This window comes from Taurulus bubalis, assembly GCF_910589615.1.
Source record: "Taurulus bubalis genome assembly, chromosome: 2".
Lineage (NCBI taxonomy): Eukaryota > Metazoa > Chordata > Actinopteri > Perciformes > Cottidae > Taurulus > Taurulus bubalis.
Genome location: NC_136590.1, coordinates 34957950 through 34981468, shown reverse-complemented (window position 1 = coordinate 34981468; position 23519 = coordinate 34957950). Strand labels below are relative to the sequence as shown.

General features: G+C 38.2%; 4 protein-coding genes across 6 annotated transcripts; all 4 read left to right on the top strand.

Moving 5' to 3' along the window:
- Positions 1 to 2200: 2200 nt before the first annotated feature.
- On the top strand, positions 2201 to 4309 carry mrps17 (mitochondrial ribosomal protein S17). The gene is made up of 3 exons (XM_079214247.1): positions 2201 to 2291; positions 2742 to 2885; positions 3768 to 4309. The coding sequence occupies exons 2-3, from the start codon at positions 2763 to 2765 to the stop codon at positions 4089 to 4091; spliced, it is 447 nt and encodes a 148-aa protein (XP_079070373.1). The 5' UTR covers positions 2201 to 2291; positions 2742 to 2762; the 3' UTR covers positions 4092 to 4309.
- A 524-nt stretch (positions 4310 to 4833) lies between these two features.
- LOC306733272 (protein NipSnap homolog 2-like) lies at positions 4834 to 11342 on the top strand (the record flags this gene model as incomplete). The annotated part of the gene is made up of 10 exons (XM_079214482.1): positions 4834 to 4913; positions 5689 to 5816; positions 5969 to 6014; positions 6122 to 6216; positions 6728 to 6798; positions 7491 to 7631; positions 7734 to 7765; positions 8352 to 8446; positions 8737 to 8820; positions 9834 to 11342. The coding sequence occupies 10 exons, from the start codon at positions 4834 to 4836 to the stop codon at positions 9896 to 9898; spliced, it is 837 nt and encodes a 278-aa protein (XP_079070608.1). The 3' UTR covers positions 9899 to 11342.
- An 821-nt stretch (positions 11343 to 12163) lies between these two features.
- cct6a (chaperonin containing TCP1, subunit 6A (zeta 1)) lies at positions 12164 to 19493 on the top strand. 2 transcript variants are annotated; one of them, XM_079237349.1, is made up of 14 exons: positions 12164 to 12357; positions 13011 to 13074; positions 13615 to 13749; positions 13934 to 14107; positions 14319 to 14422; positions 14546 to 14816; positions 15715 to 15797; positions 16609 to 16705; positions 16983 to 17130; positions 17889 to 18022; positions 18165 to 18267; positions 18796 to 18868; positions 18970 to 19044; positions 19126 to 19493. In XM_079237349.1, the coding sequence occupies exons 1-13, from the start codon at positions 12221 to 12223 to the stop codon at positions 19040 to 19042; spliced, it is 1596 nt and encodes a 531-aa protein (XP_079093475.1). In that variant the 5' UTR covers positions 12164 to 12220; the 3' UTR covers positions 19043 to 19044; positions 19126 to 19493. The 2 variants fall into 2 exon arrangements, with proteins under 2 accessions (XP_079093475.1, XP_079093474.1); XM_079237348.1 differs by having other exon boundaries at positions 18970 to 19493.
- An 801-nt stretch (positions 19494 to 20294) lies between these two features.
- Positions 20295 to 23171, top strand: sumf2 (sulfatase modifying factor 2). Of its 2 annotated transcripts, none has more exons than XM_079238079.1 (9): positions 20295 to 20442; positions 20543 to 20687; positions 20782 to 20896; positions 21302 to 21346; positions 21449 to 21599; positions 21813 to 21868; positions 22296 to 22380; positions 22610 to 22751; positions 22848 to 23171. In XM_079238079.1, exons 1-9 carry the CDS (start codon positions 20388 to 20390, stop codon positions 22948 to 22950), a joined length of 897 nt encoding a protein of 298 aa, XP_079094205.1. In that variant the 5' UTR covers positions 20295 to 20387; the 3' UTR covers positions 22951 to 23171. The 2 variants fall into 2 exon arrangements, with proteins under 2 accessions (XP_079094205.1, XP_079094204.1); XM_079238078.1 differs by having other exon boundaries at positions 20540 to 20687.
- The last annotated feature ends 348 nt before the right edge of the window (positions 23172 to 23519 follow it).

Sequence of the window (23519 nt, the reverse complement as noted above, 5' to 3'; positions counted from 1 at the left end):
CAGTGTCTGTGCTTGCAGGACTCTGTTTTATGTCACGGCAACCGTGGTTTCACATGATTCAGAGCTGATAACCGACCATGTCAGATCTCTTATGTAAAAACATTGGCTGTATTAGCAATTAGGTATGTATGCGATTATCTTTAGTAAATATTATAAAATGGCCATTGATACCGTGTGATCTGCACTTAACCACATATTTGATAAGAGGTAAATTATATTGGTGTTGCTTCTGTGCTTTTTTATATTTACATTATAAGAGTGCAATAAAAGAGACGTTCTATTCTATAGCCTCATGAATATATTTTGTCTGATGGCAGCATTCAATGTATGCAGAATCTCTATTTTGTGGATGCTGCTCAACATCAGTTTATTTATTTGTCAGACAACAACAGGTTTAACAGGGAACAGTATATGAAAACAGTTGGTGAAATGTGAATTGTCTCAGTGTGCTTGTATGAAGGAGACTAAAGTGAACTAATGCTGTAATTCTGGCAGTGGTATATCAATGCTGCACTGCCTTAAATGGGAAACAGAGAGCCAGGCCTGTGCTTTACTACAACATGGCTCTGATTAAGACCAGATTGGTCTGCCTGTGGTTGGTTCTGAGCCACAGCCAAGTCCTACTCAGGGACAAGGCTGTTCATGTTGTAGTATGAATGCATCAATGTTAATCTCTCCCCGATTCCAGCCACTTATATCTGCTTTAGTGGAGATTGTCATTGCCAAATGGCTGGTTAGGGAATGTGTAATTGTGTTGTCATTTTACAGAAGCCTGACATAAATAAATCAATATTAAAGAATTCTGATTAGCTTTTTTTGTCATAATGATTGGTTAAGAAAACAAAAGGTATTTTTTTCAGGTATTTTATTTCAAGATAATATCATCATTATTTTATTATTTTATTTATATCGGTCTTGAGCAGTCTAAGAACAGACTCTTACGGGGAAATGTATTTCAGCTATCATACTGATGTTTTTGGCTTTAGGGATGGCAATTTCTATTGGCCCACCACTTAAATCTGCACTGAAATATCTAAGTATTGGAAGGATTTACATGATATTCTGTACAGACATTCATGGTCCCCAAAGGATAAATTTTACTAATCCTCTGACTTTTCATCTCGTGCCAATTCGTCTAATACTTTGGTTTGTAACCAAATAGATAATGAATAAATGATGGAGTCTCTGTATCTGATATTATCGGATCAAATCAAAAGGCTGTTAGCCAACCCACAGCATCTGCATTCTCACACGATAAAACAATGTATCATTATCTCGAAATAACAAAATACCAGACAATTTACTCATCTTGCAATAACACAACTGAAAAAAATGATTGCAACCAGGCTACAAATTTCCGTGCTTATTTTTCTCAAACATACTTTAATTTTTCATTATGAGTTTTGACGCTGTGTTGTTGATCACAGCGTCAAAACTCATAGTGAAAAATTAGTGACCTCCTTTCTCTTTTAGGATGACATGTTTTCAAAACCCCTCCCATCTCAACAGCAGTCCTGGTTACATCAGTTAAACGTTGTGTCATCAGGTGGTTTGAGGAGAACTATCTGCAGCTCAGTAGGCTATCCTACTAATAATTCATCACACCTGTCCTGTCCTGTTAAGGCTTACTTTCTAGTTTTTGCTACCCAATTTCTTAACTAGGAAAATTAAAGTATCTTCTTTTTTCTCTTTCTTCTTTCAGTGATTTTAGTTTCCCTTCTATGTTAGGAAGGGATGTTTGCTACCATCTCGTGGCCAAAGGGAACATTTCATTAAACAGACGAAACTTGAAACTTGAAGCGACCAGCAACCATACATCCCAATAGATTTACATAGCTTAATTTCCAGTATATAGTCTAGCTTAATTTCCACGAGTCATATACCCTTTGTTGTTATTATGTATCTAGCCTACATGATCATTGATAGTCTCTTTAAACAAAATAGGTAGGATAATATATAACATTATATATTCCGTATACCCATGTTTATTTTAATAATACACAATTTAGATGAGTAGAACACCTGAACAAACATTACACATAAAAACGGATTACAATTTAATTTGGAGTGTGATATGCCAAATATCAAAACACTTAAACAAAGCAATGATTTTCTGGTTTTCAATTGACTTCATAGATCGTCTTTGAAGCGTCTTTGAGCAGCTCCGCGCCTTCTGTCCCTCGTTACTCGCCGTAAACTACGTCATCAAAACAAGCCGAACCGGACAGCATGGAGGGACCCTCTCTGAAGCTTTTTTGACCTTCCAAAATTATTCCAATCAAATAGTTCCGGTGAGTTGATTATCTATATGCTACATTCAGGGTAAATCTGTGATAGTGTTAAAGTCGGAATAGTTTGTTATTCCTGCATTTGGCTGGCTTCAGCATTTTAAATTGAAGCCATCGTTAGCTGCAGCGATGCTAACTACATGTAGCCCTGTTTTTCTTCACTAGATCCTCCTTTGTATCTGCATTATCATAGGTAAGGGAAAAGTAATTACTAATGCAAAATATAACCACATGTTACTGTTCGCACAAATTGGAGATCTGCTATATGTGTGACTGTTACCTTTCACTACTGAGTCAATGTAATCGCAATAAATTAAAGCGTGATAGAGGCCAGTTATTCATGACATAATGACATCTGGTCAACCAGAGAGGAATTGAGCTTTCACCTGATAATCATGTGTCAGATAGTGGCGCGACATAAATGTCAACTTGTCTTGATCTTCTGTACTACAGGTTTGAATTTAGCTTTCCAGGATGTCGGTCAAGCATGTGTCAGTCCATGCGAAATGGATCATCGGCAGAGTAATAGGGACCAAGATGTACAAAACGGCCAAAGTGAGAGTGACCAGGCTGGTCCTGGACCCATACCTGCTCAAGGTGAACCTTTTAACAATGTTTATCCACTGCTGGTACGTGCAGGAAGGACAGGTGGCAGCCTACTTTCCATGGAATACCCCCCAAAATATCAATTTGCTTATATCTTTATGATTTTATTTTACTCATCATACACATTTCAAATTCATTTCTACTGTTTGATACTGTAGAATGATACTGGTGTGATTATGATACCTGAATTTTTCTACAGATGCTAAAACAATCTTATTTTTTGTGCCGTAGTTTGAGAAATGGAGATGTGTTTCAACGAAAGTATTTTTTTTCATTCATTAAAATATGCCAAAGCGTCAGTGTATAATGTTATTATAATACAGGCAGCTACACAGTTCCTTTTTGCAAAAGAAATGTAGTAATATTGGGAAATGATATAAATATATGTTTGGCAGTAAGAGAACACTTTTGAGTGCTGTTTGAGAGGAGACATTTTGAGCTGCCTCTGTTCCACACGATAGCTACCATTACTGTTAATGACGGTACTACTACTACTCCTGTGTCTCATCTCATGGTTTTCTGACCAGTGCATTTTCCTTTTTTTAATTTTAAGACTTTTTTTTCTGTTTCATATTTATACATTACAAACATTGGGTTATTTGGCTTACAGTTTGACTTGGTTAGCTGTTGGTTAGTAACTTGTGATTTGCTTTTGCCAATATTTTATGGATAGTATTAACTCGCACCAATCAGTTGTTAAAGTTATGATAATCTAAAATTGCAAGTAATTATAATTCTACACACATTATTAATTTGCCACCTGTTGTAGTACACCAACTTTATTATATACAACCAAATATTAAAACTTTGAGAGATTACTGTACACGTACTATGTATTAAAATAAGTCTAATGTTGTCTTTTCTTCTCCATAGTTCTACAATAAGAGGAAGACCTACTTTGCACATGATGCTTTGCGTCAGTGCACTGTGGGAGATACCGTCCTTCTCAAGGCTCTGCCTGAGCCACGGTCCAAACATGTCAAGCATGAACTGACTGAGATAGTGTATAAAGTTGGCCGGGTGGTCGACCCACTGACGGGAAAGAGGGTTGAAGGAACTGAGTTTGTGGAGCCTCTGACTGACCTTACACTCGGCATGAGAGAGGACACAACGTTGTCAGAAAAACTGCAGGAGCTCAACATCTCTGCCGCTTCCAGTGAAGCTGATTCTCCGCCAGCACAAGTGCCCACTTTATGATAGAAAACGGCATTCTTTTATGCAGCGAGATTAGTTGAAATGTCACTGCAATTATGTTTCTTTTTCAGGTGTTCATGTTAATATACATTTATACATCAGCCATCAATATATATCAATGCATGTGGAAAATAAATGTTAGTTGCTTCATTATATGGTAGTTATGAATTCAAGACACATTTCTGATGAATTTACAATAAAATGACAATGGCGATGCATGCTTTTATTCACAAACATGTATGCATGGGGTTCATATCCATTTATTGTTGTGCCAAAGATTTATGTTTTAAAGACATTGCAATCATATATAATATTGCCAGTTATCCTGGTCCAAATAGAGTCCATATCCAAAAGCATTTAATATTGTATCAGTCACTAGTGCATTTTTTTTTATTCAGTGGTCTTTTATAAGTGGGAAAAGTAGAACAACATCAACAACAGAGCTGTTATGTCCGATTGTTAAAAGACTTAAACACCTTAGAGAAGTTCATCCACACATCGTGTTGTCTACTCCACGTTGATCAGAGCAGTTATCAAAGTTATGTCTGTGCTTCATTCATAACTTCTGTAATCTGAGCCACCACGTGACACAGTCACCACGCCTGCCATGTTAACCACATCACCCTGACAACGCGTACTGGCTCTGGGACATAAAGGAATCACAGGGTTACGTTGATGTAACTAAGCAACGTCAGTTCTACCAGTCCGGACCAACAACCTACAACTGACAGCCTTCAGGTGAAAGATGGCGACGCGAGTCCTTCAGAGAGTGGTGGCCACGGGCCTCAAGCAGACAAGGAACGGGCAGGTCACGGCTGTCGTGAGGTTAGACTTGTTTTTACCAAATGGTATCTGCCGGTGCAGCTGTAGAAATGCAACTTAAAATGTGTTCTCCGTGGAGTTGACAGCAATGACAACGTGTGGCAGGCTCGGGGCTAAGCTAATGCTGAGCTCAGATCAGCGTGTAATGTGGATAGCATTAGCCCTCCAGCTCTGAACCTGACGCCTCTCTGCTAATGCTACTCGTTGCCCTGCCTCGTCACAAGTTGTGCGCTTACTTATGTTCGCACTTATCCCTGCGTACTTCGTAATGTTGTGCGTAGATGTATAGTTGCGACAAAGTCACAACAGTCACAAAGTTCTGTCAGTCACAAACTTCAAGGTCAGAATGTGACGAATCGCTGTACAGCGTTCAATTGTTTTGATAAGTGAATGACATAGTTTCCCAATTTCCTGCTGCAGCAAGTGTGTGTGTCCTAAACCAAGCCGAGTTAACATGTCAACAGCCAGAATACTGCGATGATATACTAATATAATACATCATATATAACGGATGTACTGTGTATAGTAAGAGTTGCGTTGCTACTCCAGTGGGAGGGCTGCTTAACTAATCCTCTGCTCCTGTACACGATGTACAGTTCATAGCCTCATCAAGTTTTATGCAATGACCGAGGTGGACAATTTAAAGATACTAAGTTTTAAGTTTGCATAAGTGTGTGCTGCAGGTATTGAGAGCTTTTCTGTTGTTTTAGTGACTTATTTAATTGTGTAGCAGAAGAAGTGATTGTGCTGTATCCAACTTTTGTTTGTTTTACCTCAGGAGCCGCTCAGCTAACAGTAAAGACAGCTGGTTCAAGTCTCTGTTTGTTAGAAAGGTTGACCCCCGAAAAGACGCTCACTCTCATCTGCTCGCCAAGAAGGAAGACAACAATCTGTACAAAATACAGTGTATGTATTGTTTGTGACTGTTCTGGTGGTACATTTCCCTGACTGCATGCTTTGTGTTTTCAGATTGCTTTAAAATGATTCCCTTCTAGAATAATCTTATGAAATGTGTTAGCTGGTGTATTATCCACTCATGTTGTATTGTTTCCTTGCAGTTCACAATGTCAAGCCTGAGAGCCTTGATGCTTACAATGAACTTTGGTAGGAAGTCCCTGTCTCTTAATTGACTTAATTTAGATTATTGTCAAGGAACTGGTTTTAGAAACGGTGCATTTAGTTTTTACACATTTGTGTTTGTGTATTCTTAGTGCGGACATCTTGCCTTCTATTCATGCTGACCCTGAATACCCTTGTGAGCTTGTGGGCACCTGGAATACATGGTACGGAGAGCAGGATCAGGCAGGTGAGAGCAACATTAAGCTCTAAGTGCGATGCGCCCATAAAACAAACCCACTCTTGCCAGTCATTTAACCAGCTTCTTAAATGTGAGGATTTGTTGCTTCTTTCTATTCTGTTTTGGTAAATTCAATGTGTCTATGCTTTGAAGTGATGGTTGGACAACACAAGCATTTTAGAGGTGCAACTTTGGGCTCAGAGAAACTGTGATGAACCATATTGTCTGACATTTTTAGACACTAGCACATTAATTGATTTGTTGCAAAGGAATCAGCAGATTAATTGTTTTTCATTTCTCAGTTGTAATCTACCTCTGTTACAGCACAGTAATATTAGCAAACCTCAGTATAGATACTTAAAGTCTTAAAGGCTGTATAAATAAAACACATTCACAACATGTGCACCAGGAAGTGATATTCAGTACGATGCTCTGAGAGATTTTGTCTCATACTGTGTCCTCACTCTCTGAGAGCAAGCAAGCTGCATTATTTTTGGCTCCTCTGCTCCTTCTATTCTAGTTCACCTGTGGCGATATCGGGGAGGATACCCGGCTCTCACTGAAGTCATGAACAAACTCAGGCAGAATGAGGTAACGGGTGCTCTGATTAGTTCAGTTTTAAACAGTTGGTGATCTGTTAGCCACCGTTTCTGGTAGTGCACCCAAAGGTTGGAGGGGGTGTGTTTGTTTCACCAAAAAGTACTTTGTAGACCTTAAGAATATAACATTGTTCATAATAAAATAAGTACAATATTTATAAATGTACAACTATTCATGAATCTACACGAGAACTTAATATGTCATCACACTAGATAATACAAGGATAAAGTTGTGTGTTTGTACTGGTGTTAATCCCCCCAAAACAGATTTTTGTCCCACGCAACCACGAGTGTTCTCTCTCTGGTCAATGTCATCTTTTATTTTACCTAAACATCCTAAACATGTGAAGAGGTGATTTGTTGCTCCAGGTGTATAAAAGTGATACAAAAATGGTATCAGGATTTGGTTTAGGGAAAGAGCGGGTCGTTCTTTACTGGACAGGTTTGTCCACATGTCAAAGTGTCCTTGAGCAAGACCCTGAACCTCTAGTTGCTCCCCAGGAGCTTCACGGCAGCCTTCTGCCACTAAATGCTTTATTTATATATATATATATATATATATATATATATATATATATATATATATATATATATATATAACCAGAGTTTAATGTTTTTCGGAGTTTTGGTGGTCTGAGGCAGATTTACAGAGTAGTGTGTTACTGTTGTTTGTCGTTGCTGTAGAAGTTTACGGACTACAGGAAAGAGAGGGGGAAGATGCTGCTGTCTCGTAGGAACCAGCTGCTGCTGGAGTTCAGTTTCTGGAACGAACCGGTCCCTCGTCCAGGACCCAACATCTATGAGCTCCGATCATACCAACTCAGGGTAACTCCATCGAAAATATACATGCGTCCTCACATTATACATATATGTGTTTTTCTGTAACGTCAGGCGACTTACTTTCTACTCTTCACATTCTTATTTCAGCCAGGGACGATGATCGAGTGGGGAAATTACTGGTAAGGCATATCTTTCTTAATGTTTCTTCTTTTTTTTTTTTTTTTTATCAAAGTCATCAAATTCAATTCATTAGTTAGTCTGAAAAGCTCATTAGCGTTCTCTTCATGATGCTGTAATAGTAGAGCTACCATTATTTTGTACTTACAAAAAAAAATCCTCACTACTGCTTTATTGGTTTTGCAGATTGTAGAAGATGAATATCAGTCAACGGTACTTTTTGGCTATATAATCTATGCATGACTCTGAAGCATGCCGAAAGATATTTCACATACAATTTGTATATCTCAAGCATAATTAACCTATTTACCCTGTTTCATATATGTTCGTACCTGAATAAATTGATAATGACTGAAATTTGCCTGTGACTGTAATAAAACCAAACATGCTTTTAAAACAATTCTGAGATTGTAACATAAACATTTTAGGTTTGGATTTGAAAAACAATATTGAGATATCTGTAAATGTTGGTTTCATTGGTACTTTAAAACTTACAAATTCGCACTGATGTTTTAATCGATACAAAGGTTAATTTACCAGCTGTTAGTATTTTTTTTTTATGTAACGTAACATTTGGGTGCTCTGCAGGGCTCGTGCAATTGAGTTTCGCCAGCAGAACCACGAGGCAGTGGGAGGTTTTTTCTCCCAAATTGGAAGTCTGTACACGGTTCACCACTTATGGGGTAAGCAGTGTTTTTAAGTTTCATGTTTACATATGTTGGATTATACATCTATAAATGTATTGCTAATGATTGCACAGATTGTTTATAATATGCATAGGAGATATTCAGGAGATATGTAATAAATATTGCATATGTTTAATGTCATGAATTTGATCAATCTAATTTAATGCAAATATTTCAAAATTCAGCACTTTCCTAAGAGTTGATACTTCATGTATTCTATGTGAATTTTGAGTAAAGAATCAAAAAAGTATAAAACAAGCATTATCTTTTCTCTTTCTTTCTTTCAGCTTACAAAGACCTTCAGTCTAGAGAAGACACAAGAAATTCCGCCTGGCAGCATGACGGCTGGGATGAGGTTGTTTATTACACAGGTAAGTCTCAGATTGCTGTCGTATTTCTCCTCGAGCACTGGACAATATTATCAAACATCATCTTTGAGAGGATGGTGTCATAATGATAACAATAATAATGATATGATAACCTGTTATCATTTATTTCCAAATTAATGATTTCTTTATTTTTATTTGCTATATACTTTATTGGAAAATATGCACAATATGATGTACAGGGATCGGCGAACAAGTATTTTCATCTTTTTTGTGTGTGTGTGTTTATCTGTTTACAATTGTAATGAAGAAAGTGACAGGAAAGTAGAGCAAACAGACAATGTAAAGAAAAAAATGAGAGGAAATACAAATAATAAACAAAGTAGAAGATAATGAATCAAAACACGCCCACCCACAAATCCACCCACACGATGATTTCAAGCAAACTAACACAAATATATTACTGGAGTTTGTATCAGACACGGAATTCATTGTATACATTTTTTGTGTTTTTAGTTTTATGGATGTTTTCAACATTTACAAACCCATAAAACCCACAGAGGCACATGTCGACAAACTTAACAACAAATCAAAATAGTACAGTACATTTGTATTAGCTCACCCTTCTCTCAGTTTGATCAATTAAATCAGTTGTCCTTTCCGTATTCTCTGTCGCTGTTATCAGAATCGGAACCATTTATTCGCCAGGTATGTTCACACAAACATGGATTTTTTTCTTGCCAGAAGGTGCATAACATTAGATTATGTTAGTTATGGGTCCTGAATAATGTCCATTTCGCACACTTTTCTTCCATCTGTACATCTTGCAATATCAAGTGATGTATCAGTTTTTCCATAATGTAGATTTCTCTTAAATTTGTGTTTTTACATAATAATAATAATAATAATAATAATAATCTTGTATTTTACATTTATTGATATAAATCATGATCAGAAATATATTCTTATTATATATGTGTTGTTTTGTGCGCATGCAAACAATACTGCGTGACACAAAAATCTGTTTCTGAGATTGTTGTCTCTTCCTTATTCGACAGTCCCTCTTATTCAGAACATGGAATCCAGAATAATGATTCCCATGAAGAATTCACCCTTGAAATAACCACAAACACCGGGGGAGCTTCTCAACAACCACTGCAACCGCTGCCCTGATCGGTGGAGAGTGTAACCAACTATCATTTGGCTACATAGTGTCACGTGTTATTTCAATTTTTGTTTTTGTTTTCTTGTTTGTTATTTCACTCCACTTTTCTTTGTGGGCCTAGAATGTCTTATTTCAGATGAGGTTAAAAACGGTTATCATCAAAACCAGATCTGTTACAATAGTTACTGACCCATTAATGCACTTTGTGGAGACAAAATATTATGTCACATGCCACTGCGCTTCACTCTCTATCTCTGTGTCCATCTTTTAAAGGGCCGGGTTTTAAGAGGTTTTCCGTCTTATTTTTTGATGATTTAAAAACATCTGTGTTTGAGTGTGATACCAGGAATAGATCAAACATTTAGCAGTTCTAGAGCTGGTCACAGGGGCTGTAAATGTATAAAGATCTTTCAGAGAAAGATTACTTGTAAGCTCTGTTGCACTAGCATTTATAACAAATCAAACAAAAGTTACTGCTTCCAGTATCTCACAACAAAAACACTGCCTCCAGAACTCACCGTATCACCATCAATATGAATTGGATAAACTTCTTTAAATGTTGCAGGTGATGGTCCGTTTTACAAAGAGGAGCATGCTGATTATCAATCAGTGTTCTGAAATCAACAATGAAGCTGATTGTCACAGACCGAAGCCTGTATTGTAGAGCCACAGTCAGACTCAAGCTTTATATTCAGTAAAATCTCACTAGGTATACCTGTCAAAATGATGCAGATGTATGTTTACATGGCTTTGTTCCGGCCAAGTGATTAGGGCGTGTACCAGTTATTTGTTTTGAAATCATTTGTCTGGATGAAAGGATTCATAACGACACTGTTATGAAGAGACACAGAAATTAAAGTTTACGAACACACCACAAGTGTCTCAATATTCATAACAGTAAGCCAGACTTTGATGTAGTGCACAGTCATTTCGTACCGGCCGGAAACGTGACAACAATGTCCAGTTGTTGCTGTGAAGTTGTGTATCTGCCAAAGGTGTCATTTTATCTTAAGATCATGATTCTCCTGGCTCGTCCAGCTGTTGAGAGGTGGACCAGATGATTAAAATGATTAGACAATGTTTTTGATTTCAAAACTAATCAGTAACTAAAAACTGCTGTACACTGACTAGTTTGATTTAGCCCTCTGTCAAGTAATTAATGCCAACGGGGTGATTGTGTGCTCTTGTCTCAGATTAATGTTTTTTTTAATGGTCAGATTGTAGATATACATAGTGGGTTTATTGATCAAGCCAGAGATATGGTCAATTCTGTATCTGTTGATGAAGTGGGGTATTCTATCTGATAAATGAACAGGAGGAGAGAGGAATATCCCAACTTGGTAAATGTGAATTGCAGTGCTTTAATAAGATTAGTTGTAAATATTGAATTAAACGTCTGATCCAAATAGATAAACATCTTGGACTCTTTTTTCAATGTAGGTTATCGTTTATAGGTTATCGTTTTAAATGATAGGACAGTAGTAAAGCACACACCACAGATTACAAATCATCAAAGATGATGTAGACGGCTCGTCGTCTAGGCTAGGGTGTGACTGATGCTGCCTTCACTGTATGTTGGAAATCTCCAAACCCTCTAAACGGAAAATGCACAGCTCCGACGAAGTGGTTATTGTAAAAAGTGTGTGTGTGTGTGTGGGGGGTGGGGGGGGTTGAGTGCGTCCTCAGGAACTAGTGAACAATATCTTAGAGACAACAATTGTTATATTAGCAATATTAGTAACATTATATTCCTTTTAATTCAGATTAAAAGGTACATAAGCAAAATCATAGTTTGAATTTATTTGCAAACATATTGTACAGAATATGCTTACCAAAAATATAAAAAAAGAGATCTTATTTTAGGTATTTGCACGCATTGCCATTACAAACAACAATTTGTGTGCACCAGTAGCAGGCTTTTGGTGTAATATGCATCCCTTTATCTACCAGTCATTGTGATTCAGAAACCCAACTGCAAAATGTTTTACCCTGATCTTTTACCGGTGTTGCTTGTATATATTAACACTCCTATCACTCCAACATAGGGTGCAGTTATTTATAACCAGGATTCATTTTGGGGTATTAAAAGTAAACAGGCCGTTTTAAGCTTTTAAAGAAGCCTATTGTCGGAGCCTAGATCGGTTACTTAAACGCATCACGAGACCACGTGTTGGAGCCTTCTAGAAAACGTCCCTCCTTTCGAGAGCGTCTGAGCCCGAGAACTGCGACTCTCTGCCAGCAGTAGTTTTACTTTTACATCGCTGGTTGAGCTGCTTCGCTATGTCTGCTATTAAATCTCTGAACCCAAAAGCAGAGGTGGCCAGGGCCCAGGCCGCCCTGGCAGTGAACATCAGTGCGGCCCGGGGGCTTCAGGATGTGCTGAAAAGTAACCTGGGACCGAAGGGGACTATGAAAATGTGAGTTCCTCCGGAGCCCTTTGTGCAGCGTGCGTGCTGTGCTAAGCTAAGCTAACGCTGCTAAGTGATGTTAGCGGCGCTTAGCTGCAGCTCACCGGTAACGTTAGATTGCCTACGCATGTAACGTCAACGCTCGCACTACAGTTAACCTCCACCCTTTGTATTATAGCTTTCTTTTCCATATGTAAATCATCCCTTCTGTATATATCTGCCACCCTGCGCCACAGAGTATTTACGTTAGATCACGGTTCTGGTCGGTTTAGGCCCCACCGGCTGAGTGGAGTTTCCCTGCGCACGTTGTCGCGCCCAGTCATCGCGTTGACGACCACCAAGCTAACGTTAGCCGGTTGGTATCGATCCGTTATCGGATTACGTTCACGGCTTATTTTACCGTTCACTACATTAGTTGCTTTAATGAAGGACTCTGTTGCGTTAATTATTGAAGCTTGATATTGTTTTGAAAAGTTTAGCTTAGCTGCCTGCTACTGAATGTTGGGATAAGATTATCCTTTATTAGTCAGTAACTCAGTAGACAGACACTGGACGTAGTTATGTATGAATTAAATCGTTCCTTGACTAACTGTTTAATAGCAGGATGCGTGTTGTAGCAAACCCGCTTTCATTAAAGCTTGGCTGCCTGTTTGCATCCGCAGGCTGGTTTCTGGCGCAGGAGACATAAAGCTGACCAAAGATGGCAACGTCTTGTTGCACGAGATGGTAAGTGATGGAGGAAGTGCAGAGCTGTAAACTGACTACTTCTGTCCGACTGTCGTGTCCTTTATTGTGCTTCCGTCTTTTTAGTTTGAATGACCACACCCCAAATTAATGTGGGTTCCATTTACTTAAACACTGAAAACACAATTTTGTATGAATTAAGCAATTTTTTTTTTTGGAGACTGCATTTAATGTTAGAGGAGGATATTCTATTTTTTTTATTTTTATCAACGGATTTTTGAAGAGCATGTTTATATTGTAAACAAATGTCATTAAAAGTATATTTTTGCTCTATAATTTGGGCACGTAACATTTATGCCTATTGATGAAAGATGAGCACTAAGTCAGGCACCCTCAGTCGACAAATTTCTAACACGATGAACAGGCTTACTTTTGAAATGCGTTTGCTATGAATTTCTAAGACATTTTGCCACCCTGGGCTCTCTGAAAGTGTGATTGACAATTGGTAATTAAAGTAATTGTTGGTTGCAGCCCTGTTGCCCTTTATTTACTGAGGACTTTCTTTTATTTTGCACCTCGCAGCAAATTCAGCACCCGACGGCATCACTCATTGCAAAGGTGGCCACGGCGCAGGATGACATAACGGGAGATGGAACCACATCAAATGTCCTCATCATTGGTGAACTGCTGAAGCAGGCGGAGCTCTACGTGTCAGAGGTAAACGAGAAATGCTTTACATTTCTGCAGTTACAGGCCTGTCTGGTTAGCCACCCAGAATGTACACGTTTTTGTTTTACCCAAAAGGGCTTGTGAGTCTCTTTTTTAGAATGCATTTCAATGACTAGTATTTGGAACAGGTTATATTTTCCTGAGGTAACTCCTTTGTTATTTTGTGCTGCAGGGTCTTCATCCAAGAATCATTGCTGAGGGTTTTGAGGCGGCTAAAGAGAAAGCCCTGGCGGTTCTGGAAGAGCTGAAGGTGACTCGGGAAATGGACAGAGAGACCCTCATCAATGTAGCTCGCACCTCCCTCAGAACCAAGGTCTACGCAGAGCTGGCAGACTTGCTCACTGAGGTGAGACTTGAGAGAATGAATTTTGGTAGACTAGTTTATCCCTCTGACTGTAAACTGTAAAATATTGACAAATGTCCCCCATAAACCACCATGACCCAAAGTGATATCTTTTCACAGTTAGCTGTGTAACTGACTGACAGTCAACTGAGCTGATTATTATTTTCCTGCCATATTGTTTTTCCAATGGTTGGTGTGATATGTTTGTCTGCAGGCTGTAGTAGATGCTGTGCTGGCCATCACCAAACCTAATGAGCCCATTGACCTGTACATGGTGGAAATTATGGAGATGAAGCACAAGACCGACTGCGATACACAGTGAGTTTTAATAACAATCTGAAGACTCGACTCAGGAGGCAACTCATCCTTTTACTGATGGTGGTGGAGTGTATAGTGGTCCCAAACATCTTAAGATTGTTGCTTTTTTCTTTTCTTTCTCAGGCTGATCAGAGGTTTGGTTTTGGACCACGGTGCCAGACACCCAGACATGAAGAAGAGGGTGGAGGATGCCCATGTGCTGACCTGCAACGTCTCTTTGGAGTATGAAAAGACAGAGGTCAACTCTGGCTTTTTCTACAAGAGTGCGGAGGAGAGGGAGAAACTTGTGGCTGCAGAAAGGAAGTTCATTGAAGATCGCGTGCAGAAGATCATCAGCTTCAAGAACAAAGTCTGTCCCAATGGGGAGAAAGGCTTTGTTGTCATTAACCAGAAGGTATGCTTGAAGAGGATGCATGCAGTATTAGTTGTAGTTCCATGTCTCCTTAAATTTCAAAATGAGCTTCAAACGACAACTAGTATGAAGCTCAAGAAAATCATATGGGGTGACCAGTCTTGTGAAACATTGAAGAATTACAGCAGGCTATAAGCATACTATCTGATTATGTTGGAACTGTTTTTTTAAAAGGTTCAATTTAGATAATGGGTAGATGTTTAGTCTGTCGTCATAGCTCTGGTCATCATCAAAGAGAAACTAACAAATAGCTGCGAGTGGTGAATCTTCTCTGGCCTCACCATTCAATTCACCCGTCGGCAATTAAAATGCACAAGTCTCGATGCATCTCAATGTATTGCATCCTCAATGTTGTATCCTACTTTCTATTGCTACTTTTTAACAAGCAGTCAGATACATCTGAACTCTTAATACCAGTGTACATGAACGTTACAAAAACAAAACTTAAATCCTTCATTGACAAGTGGCTCAACTGTACTTCTACTCTTACTTTGTTTAAGTCACTATCTCCCAACAGACAGTTTTTTTTTTTTATCGCAACAGAATGAGAAATGTCCACCCCTCTCGCATTCACCACACTACAGGTCGATTAACAAATGATTTAAGACTTTACATTTCTATATGGAGACTGACAATTAAGGGTTAATTAATCTCTCATGAGATGCACAGAGAACACCCAAGGATGCTAACGTAGCTCCCCCTGGTCTCTTATATCTGTGCTAAAGTAAATCTGATCTGTACCTCTGCATTAGGAGAGTACCTTCCTCCCCTACATGTATTCAGCGGATCAGAATAAACGTACTATTGCTATAACTGACATAAATACACAGTGAATTATTTCTTGAAGATGAATGGAAATGTAATGTTTTCTCTTGTTTAGGGTATTGACCCATTCTCCCTGGATGCCCTAGCCAAGGAGGGCATCGTAGCCCTGCGCAGGGCAAAGAGGAGGAATATGGAGAGGTAAGAAAGAAACATATTTTACTTGTTACGAATTAAAATTATAAATGCCCTTTTCTGTACAATGATTGTAGTTTTTGGGGGCAACATTTTAGTGTGTAAAACTGAAATCTACAGCATTCTTTACAAGAAAGAAAAATTTAAAAGTTGGGCAAACGGGGTTCAATATCTATAATATATTAAAATCTTTGCAGTGAACATTTTGACGTCCAATGTTCCTCAAATATCCAATTTACATCAAATAATTGGTTGGCAATAGTCTTGAGTTGATACTCTTATCTGCTTGAATACATTTGATGGTTTATCACACATTTACTGTTACGTTTTACCGTTTTAGACTTGCAATTCAATGCATTTTTAAATGAAAAGAAACGGTTACGTTTGTCCCTTTTTTTGTTTTCCTGTCAAAGGTGACTTTAGACATCTGTGACATTGGTCTGTTTATCTGTTCTTTCTTTTCTGAAATGCAGTTGTTCTCATTTGCACAGCGAACACCCAGGGATGCTAACATGGCTCTCTCTGGACTTATGTCTGTGCTACAGTAACTCTGGTCTTTTTCCTCTGCATTAGGAGCGTTTCGGTCTCTCCTACATGTATTAGCTGATCAGAACAAACTGCCCAATATATTACAATCTTTCGTACTTTGTTTATCCACAAGGGAGCAAATGTTTCTTGATTGCGTAAATTAAATATTTAGATATTATTTCAAAAGTTTCACAAACAAACTTGCTGTCCCACAGGTGCATGATGTTTTTCCATCATAAATCACATCATAGAACTGAGTTATACATAGTTTCGTTTTTTTCCTCGGTAGGCTCACCCTCGCTTGCGGAGGTATTGCCATGAATTCAATTGATGACCTCACACCTGAGTGCTTGGGATACGCTGGGTTGATTTATGAACACACACTAGTGAGTATTTTTTCTGTGTATTCTTTGTTTTATGTATTTCAGTATTTTTGAAACTGGGCCCTATTTTTTATTTTTTTTTTAACTTGGTCAAGTATGAGCCAGAACGCTGCAGACGTCAGCCGATAAATAGGCTGTTACGTCACATGACACGATAACAAAAAATGAGCAAAATGAGTCAGTTGGATGCAAAAAAAGTGGGAAAATGGGGTCCAGGTGAAAAAGAAGTTAACCCCTAAGATGTTGAGGCAAAGTTGTTAATCTCCTCCAATGTTTGCAGGGAGAGGAGAAGTTCACGTTCATTGAGCAGTGTGGGAACCCTCGCTCAGTTACCCTGCTGGTGAAGGGACCCAACAAACACACCCTGACACAGATCAAAGATGCTGTAAGGGACGGTTTACGGGCAGTCAAGAACGCCATTGAAGATGGTAAGACACCATGCAACCTAAAATTATTTGTTTCATATTTGTTTTATGGGAATATGATTTATTGCAACAAGTGATGGTTGTTTTGTTTTACTGCTGGGGTGCAGCTAACATTTTGATGTCCAATGTTCCTCAAATATCCAATTTACATCAAATAAATGGTTGGCAATAGTCTTGAGTTGATACTCTTATCTGCTTGAATACATTTTATGGTTTATTACACATTCACTGTTAAGTTTGAACCTTTTACACTTGCAGTTAAAATTGCAAGTCAATGCATTGTGAAAAGAAATTCAAAGAAACTGTTACTTTTGTCCCTCTTCTGTGGGTTTTGTTTTCCTGTCAATAGTGACTGTAGACTTCTATTTTCCATATGTTTACCAAATTAATTACCATAGTTTAGGAAGCTCCTCAAACGGTCCTTTAAGGATCCACTAGCTCAAGTCATTTTCCGTTCTTCTACTTGTCTTGAGTTTTATAAAATGAACACCTGACATTGTGGTCTGTTTATCTGTTCTTTCTTTTCTGAAATGCAGTTGTTCTCATTTGCACAGCGAACACCCAGGGATGCTAACATGGCTCTCTCTGGACTTATGTCTGTGCTACAGTAACTCTGGTCTTTTTCCTCTGCATTAGGACCGTTTCGGTCTCTCCTACATGTATTAGCTGATCAGAACAAACAGATTTTTTTTTAAACATATTGTTCCTACCTTATTGAGCAAAGACAATTTTACTTGTATCTTCTCTTCGTCTCTTTTTAGGAAGTGTCGTGTCTGGTGCAGGTGCGTTCGAGGTGGCTGTGGCAGACGCTCTGGTGAAACATAAGCCCAATGTCAAAGGCAGAGCCCAGCTGGGAGTCCAAGCATTTGCAGATGCTCTTCTAGTCATCCCCAAGGTGAAGAGTCTCTACTTTTCCCCAGGCTTTTACTGTTTCTCTATGCAATATAGAAATCCCTTGCTTCTGAGACAAAATTCGGGGTTCATTATTCATTAACATTCACACTTTTTTTTTTTTTATGATGCGTCTTCCTTGGTAGGTTCTGGCCCAGAACTCTGGCTACGACCAAATGGAGACTCTGCTGAAGCTGCAGACTGAGTACAAAGAAAGTGGTCAGCTCGTTGGAGTGGACCTCAGCACAGGTCAGAACCACAACATACCGTTATTAGAAGATTGTCCCATACTATATTTCAAGCTCTCCACAATACATCGCAATGTGTTTTTGCATTTCAAAAGCAGCCATCTGTAACATAACACTATTAACTTAACCAATTTTGAAGCGCTTTCTTTCAAGTTTCTTCAAATGACGGTTTAATATAGATCAAACTATATAATAAAGTGCAGTGCTTTGAGCCTTTCTAACACACTGAACATCAAGTACATGCTCATTGTTGTACATATGGCAATAAATTGGCGAAAGACTGAACTGACAGAAAGCAGAACCGCTGCAGAGTAACATGTTTTTATTAAAGGATTCATTACCATCCTAGTATCAGAAAGCATAAACTATGCTTTCTGTCTCTAGTCAAACACTTCCATTGATTGTTCCACTCCCAAGACTGTAAGTTTGTATTTTAAGTTTGGTTAAGTGAATTCCTTATTAAGCCCCCAAAACCTGGTTTAATTACACTTTTAGATTGTTTTTTTTATTCTATCCTTTTGTTCTTCAGGGGAACCGATGGTGGCAGGAGAAGCAGGCGTTTGGGATAATTACAGCGTAAAGAAACAACTTCTGCATTCATGGTGGGGTTACACATATCAAAACTGTCCAAAACCATTTGAATAATGTAAAATTCTCTTTATGCATTATCATTAATCTCGTGTGGCTCTTTATTCCTCTACAGCACGGTCATCGCCAGCAACATATTGTTGGTGGATGAGATCATGCGCGCTGGAATGTCTTCTCTCAAGGGTTAAAGGTGAACTGAAGAAGAAGCTGTTGTCATACTCACACGGATAGTTGTTTACCTGACAGTTCAGTCAATGTGTTCCTGCTCTAGGAAGTCTGAAGCACCTCAGTCTGATGGACGGCCAGCTGTAAACCCCACAGCATCCATCACAGCGTCTGTCAGAACCATTGTTATGCTAGTCATGTTGGTTTTTTTTCATGGATTTGTCAAAGCCTTCCTCTGATTGGTTTATTTATGAGATTTTGTTAAAAGCACTGGCCTCTGCCTTTCTACCCATTAAAGATTTTTTTGGCTCTTGAAAGATTTGGTTGTTCTTGAAAAGTAATTTGATCCATAAAAATGCAATTGCTGATTTGCAAAAGAGAAGCTGGCTACTAAAAAAAAATCTGTTGCTTGGAAGAGTGCACAAATGTTAAATAACCGCATCCTGACTAGGCTAATAAAACGGTAACACAGTGGTGGAGTGTAACTTTTTTTTTTTTGTACGTGGACTTGTATTTTCTGCTACTTCTCCCAGAAAATATTGTACTTTTAACCCCACTAAAATCAAAATGTAATTCAAAGAGATATTTTAGACAACTTAAACACGTGTTTAAGCGCTAAATGCTTAATGTGCACTGATGGAGATTAAACGGTCCAACTGTATATAAGATTTCACTTTTTGTTAACTCCACTTGTTACATTAAAGTGCTTCTCACAAGATTACATTGTATTATCTACATGATAACGTTTCTTCTACACCTGCACATAACTGAACGGTAAAAAAAACTTAAGTGATAAGTCTTTGCATGATTAATAGCTACTTTAAGAGTCTAAAATTAAACCATGGACGTTTCATTTAGAATACAAATAAAACGGAAACCTTTAAAAAAGAAGTAACCTTTTTACCACGTTTTAAAACTTGGACATACAGTAGTATTATACTTGAGGCTTTGCGGAAATTAATGTATTTATCAAGGGGTGGCGATTAGTTTCTGGCTTTAGGAGTCGATTCAGTGTTAGACATATTGTTCTGGTGGTAGATCATCTTTAAAATCTCAGATGGTGCAAACCCTTTTGTTTTTCTTAACTTAACTGAAGCTTATTGTTTACGTGAAAAGTTTCCGTTTCTAAACGAATAAAATAATGCTTGTGAGTTAAATAGTTCATTTACAATTCGGAACCTTTTATCTTGCACGGAACCTTTTAGTCGAACACATTTCCGGTACGACGGTAAAATCTCTCCGACAGAAATGTAACCATTGATCAAAGTAGGAGAAGTTCTGCTGCTAGTTTACTCTTCAACTTGTGTTTGAATATAACGATTTATTAAATACGCTCTGTCAAATATATGTCGGCTAAAATCAGCAAAAATGAACGTTACAACTGTGTCATTGATATCTGCCGTGTGTTTGCTGGCAGTGGCGGGTAAGAAATCACCTTTATAATTTCTAAACATGCCAAAACGTATATCATATCAACATTGAATCCACATGATGGAGACAAGTTTTCTCTTCACAAACAGCAGCAGGTGAGATGTTGAACATACCAGGAGGAAAGATGTTAATGGGAACCAGTGCAGCTGATGGGAGAGACGGAGAGGCTCCCACTAAGGAGGTTAAACTGCAGCCCTTTGAAATGGACACACGTCCTGTCACAAATGCCGATTTCAGGTAATCCAACTTGACATCTGATATTGGGGTGTTTTTGATATTGATTTAAAAAAAGATGTTACAGAGTGATTCACTTGGTGTTCATTCACCACAGAGACTTTGTGAGAGCACAGAAGTACACAACTGAAGCTGAGACGTTTGGTTGGAGCTTTGTGTTTCAAGACTTTGTGCCGGAAGAGCTGAAGAACAAAGTCACTCAGAGAATTGAGGTACTGGGATTCTGAGTTTTGATTTAGAAAAAAAAGAATCGAAACACAATAGTTAGTCTGATATCAATTGATAATGAATTAATCATTTACATAAAGTGGAAACGACACTGGCTGTTCGCCAGACAGAAAGACACATGACAATAATTGTAATAACTTAATTGTGGGTGTTTTTACAATTGCTTTTTTACATTTTAAAGGCTAAACAATATTATTTAACAGATCAATAGATCCGTTGATAGTGAAAACATAGTCAGTAGTTGGTGCTCTATAAACATTACAAGAAGAATTTGGCTGTTTGAAACACATACACTATTGCAATTCTCTTAACAGAATTTATGGACAGCAATTACCATTAGCAAGGCCCTCTTGTGAATAACCTTTTTGACACTTCTTCCTCCCATCCAGTCAGCTCCTTGGTGGTTGCCCATAGAACGAGGGTTTTGGAGACAGGTGAGATCACGAGTGAATCCCCATCTCTACTATTGTTTTTTGTACATCTCTGAGTACGCCTTCATTGCCCACCTTTCACTCCTTTGCCTCTCTACTGTCTAGCCTGCAGGACCTGGTTCAGGCATTCGAGAGCGCCTGAGCTTCCCGGTGGTTCATGTGAGCTGGAATGATGCTCAGGCCTTCTGCCGGTGGAAGGGCAAGAGACTGCCTACTGAGCAGGAGTGGGAGTGGGCTGCACGAGGGGGGCTGCAAGGTACACAGTTTATACACTGAATACACAGAATAAATACTGTCTGTACCACCATTGTGATGAGTTGTTCTACTCTTGACTGACATCCATTAGACCGTTAGAACAGTGCTTTGATTTACATTCTCCAGTCAAAGACAAAACACGGGACACTCAATAACGCAATATAATTGAATTGTTTGCGGTCCTCTTAAGTCTTTCCTACCTCTTGTGTTCCAGGTCGGACTTATCCGTGGGGAAACAAGTTCCAGGGCAACAGAACCAACCTGTGGCAGGTTAGCGTACATAACAAATGCATGTTGCAGTAGCATTAGCACACTTCGTTGTTGTCATAGGCAGCTTTGACAAGGGATTCACTGATATGTTTAACTTTTTCACTGATGTGGAAAGTTTCCACAATTTTTTGCAGATAGTTATTGAGCTAAATATATAATTTTTAGTGCAAAACCTATTAAACTTCATAAGATCTACCTATCTAAAGGTAATACTTTGGTTTAAAAGCCCATGTTGACTTGACCATAATGCTAATTTGTATTAACTGAGATACATAAAAAAAATAAAAATTACCAGTAAAACAATGTGTTTGGTACTATTTTACACTTTATATCAGTGAACATAGATATGTTGTCACGCTTTCACATACAAATGTTCTTGTGAAATGTGAAAACACATTGCAATAACTTAATCTTTGTTATGTTTCAGGGGTCGTTTCCAGATGGAGACACTGCAGAGGATGGATACCATGGTGTCTCTCCTGTCACAGCATTTCCTTCTCAGAACAGTTATGGTAACTGTCCATGTATTCAAGTTGAAAAAAAACATTAATGAGATGACATAAGATTAAAAGTGCTACTTTTTAACAGAGATGACTTAAGTTGAAAGCAGTAGACAGAAATAGAAGTTACAGAAATGTTAAAACCAAAGAGAGTCCAGGCCTTATATTCTATGTAATATTATAAAGATTGACTCTTATGTGCTTCCTAATAGTATAAGAGCGATGTTGATTCTTCATGCAGGACTGTATGATATGATGGGAAACACATGGGAATGGACGTCCACATCCTTTCCAGCAGCACAACCAATGTACGTGCTGCGTGGTGGGTCCTGGATCGACACCATGGATGGTTCAGCCAATCACAAAGCACGAATCACGACCAGGTTAGTTATTAAAAAATAAGAGACACTACATTTTCAGAAGTCCACAAAGCATCTGTACGGCAGTCCTGCCTGACTTTATGATTCTGTGTCCTAAAGGATGGGAAACACTCCTGACTCCGCCTCTGACAACCTGGGCTTCAGGTGTGCTGCCAGTGATGGACACAAACAAGGGAAGAAAAAAGTCAAAACTGAACTTTAGCAACTCACAGGAAGTCCAAAATTAATAGGACAATAAGGGAAAAAATCTAGGGAAAGAGTAAGTATCAATGACTAATCATGGATTTGAATAGATGATCATCATGATGACAGGAGGAAACAAACTGTATTTCTCCTGTGGAGAACTTTTTTTTTATGAATTAAAAGAATAAACACAAACATACTATTACTAAACATTCAATAAAGATTTTTTTTTTGTATAGACTAAAACGTTCTTGTGTTTTTTTTTTGTCACTTAAATTTGTATTCGTTTAGATATATAAACATAAATACAAAAATGAGGTTTGTCAAGAACAAAACAAAAAACAATATATACACAACAACTTCTTTGTAACTGTTTTTCCATAATGTAGTTCAGTGGTTCTCAAATGGGGCTATGTGAAGGCCCTCCACAAGTTGGTACGTGAGATTTTTTTTAAATCCATTTACAAATCCTTTAAAATAGTCATTCAATAAATATTTAATACAATATAAGTGTAAGTTCATAAACTGAATTGTATATATTCTATATTAAATCAGACACTAATGGCACAGCGCTGTGTAATACATATT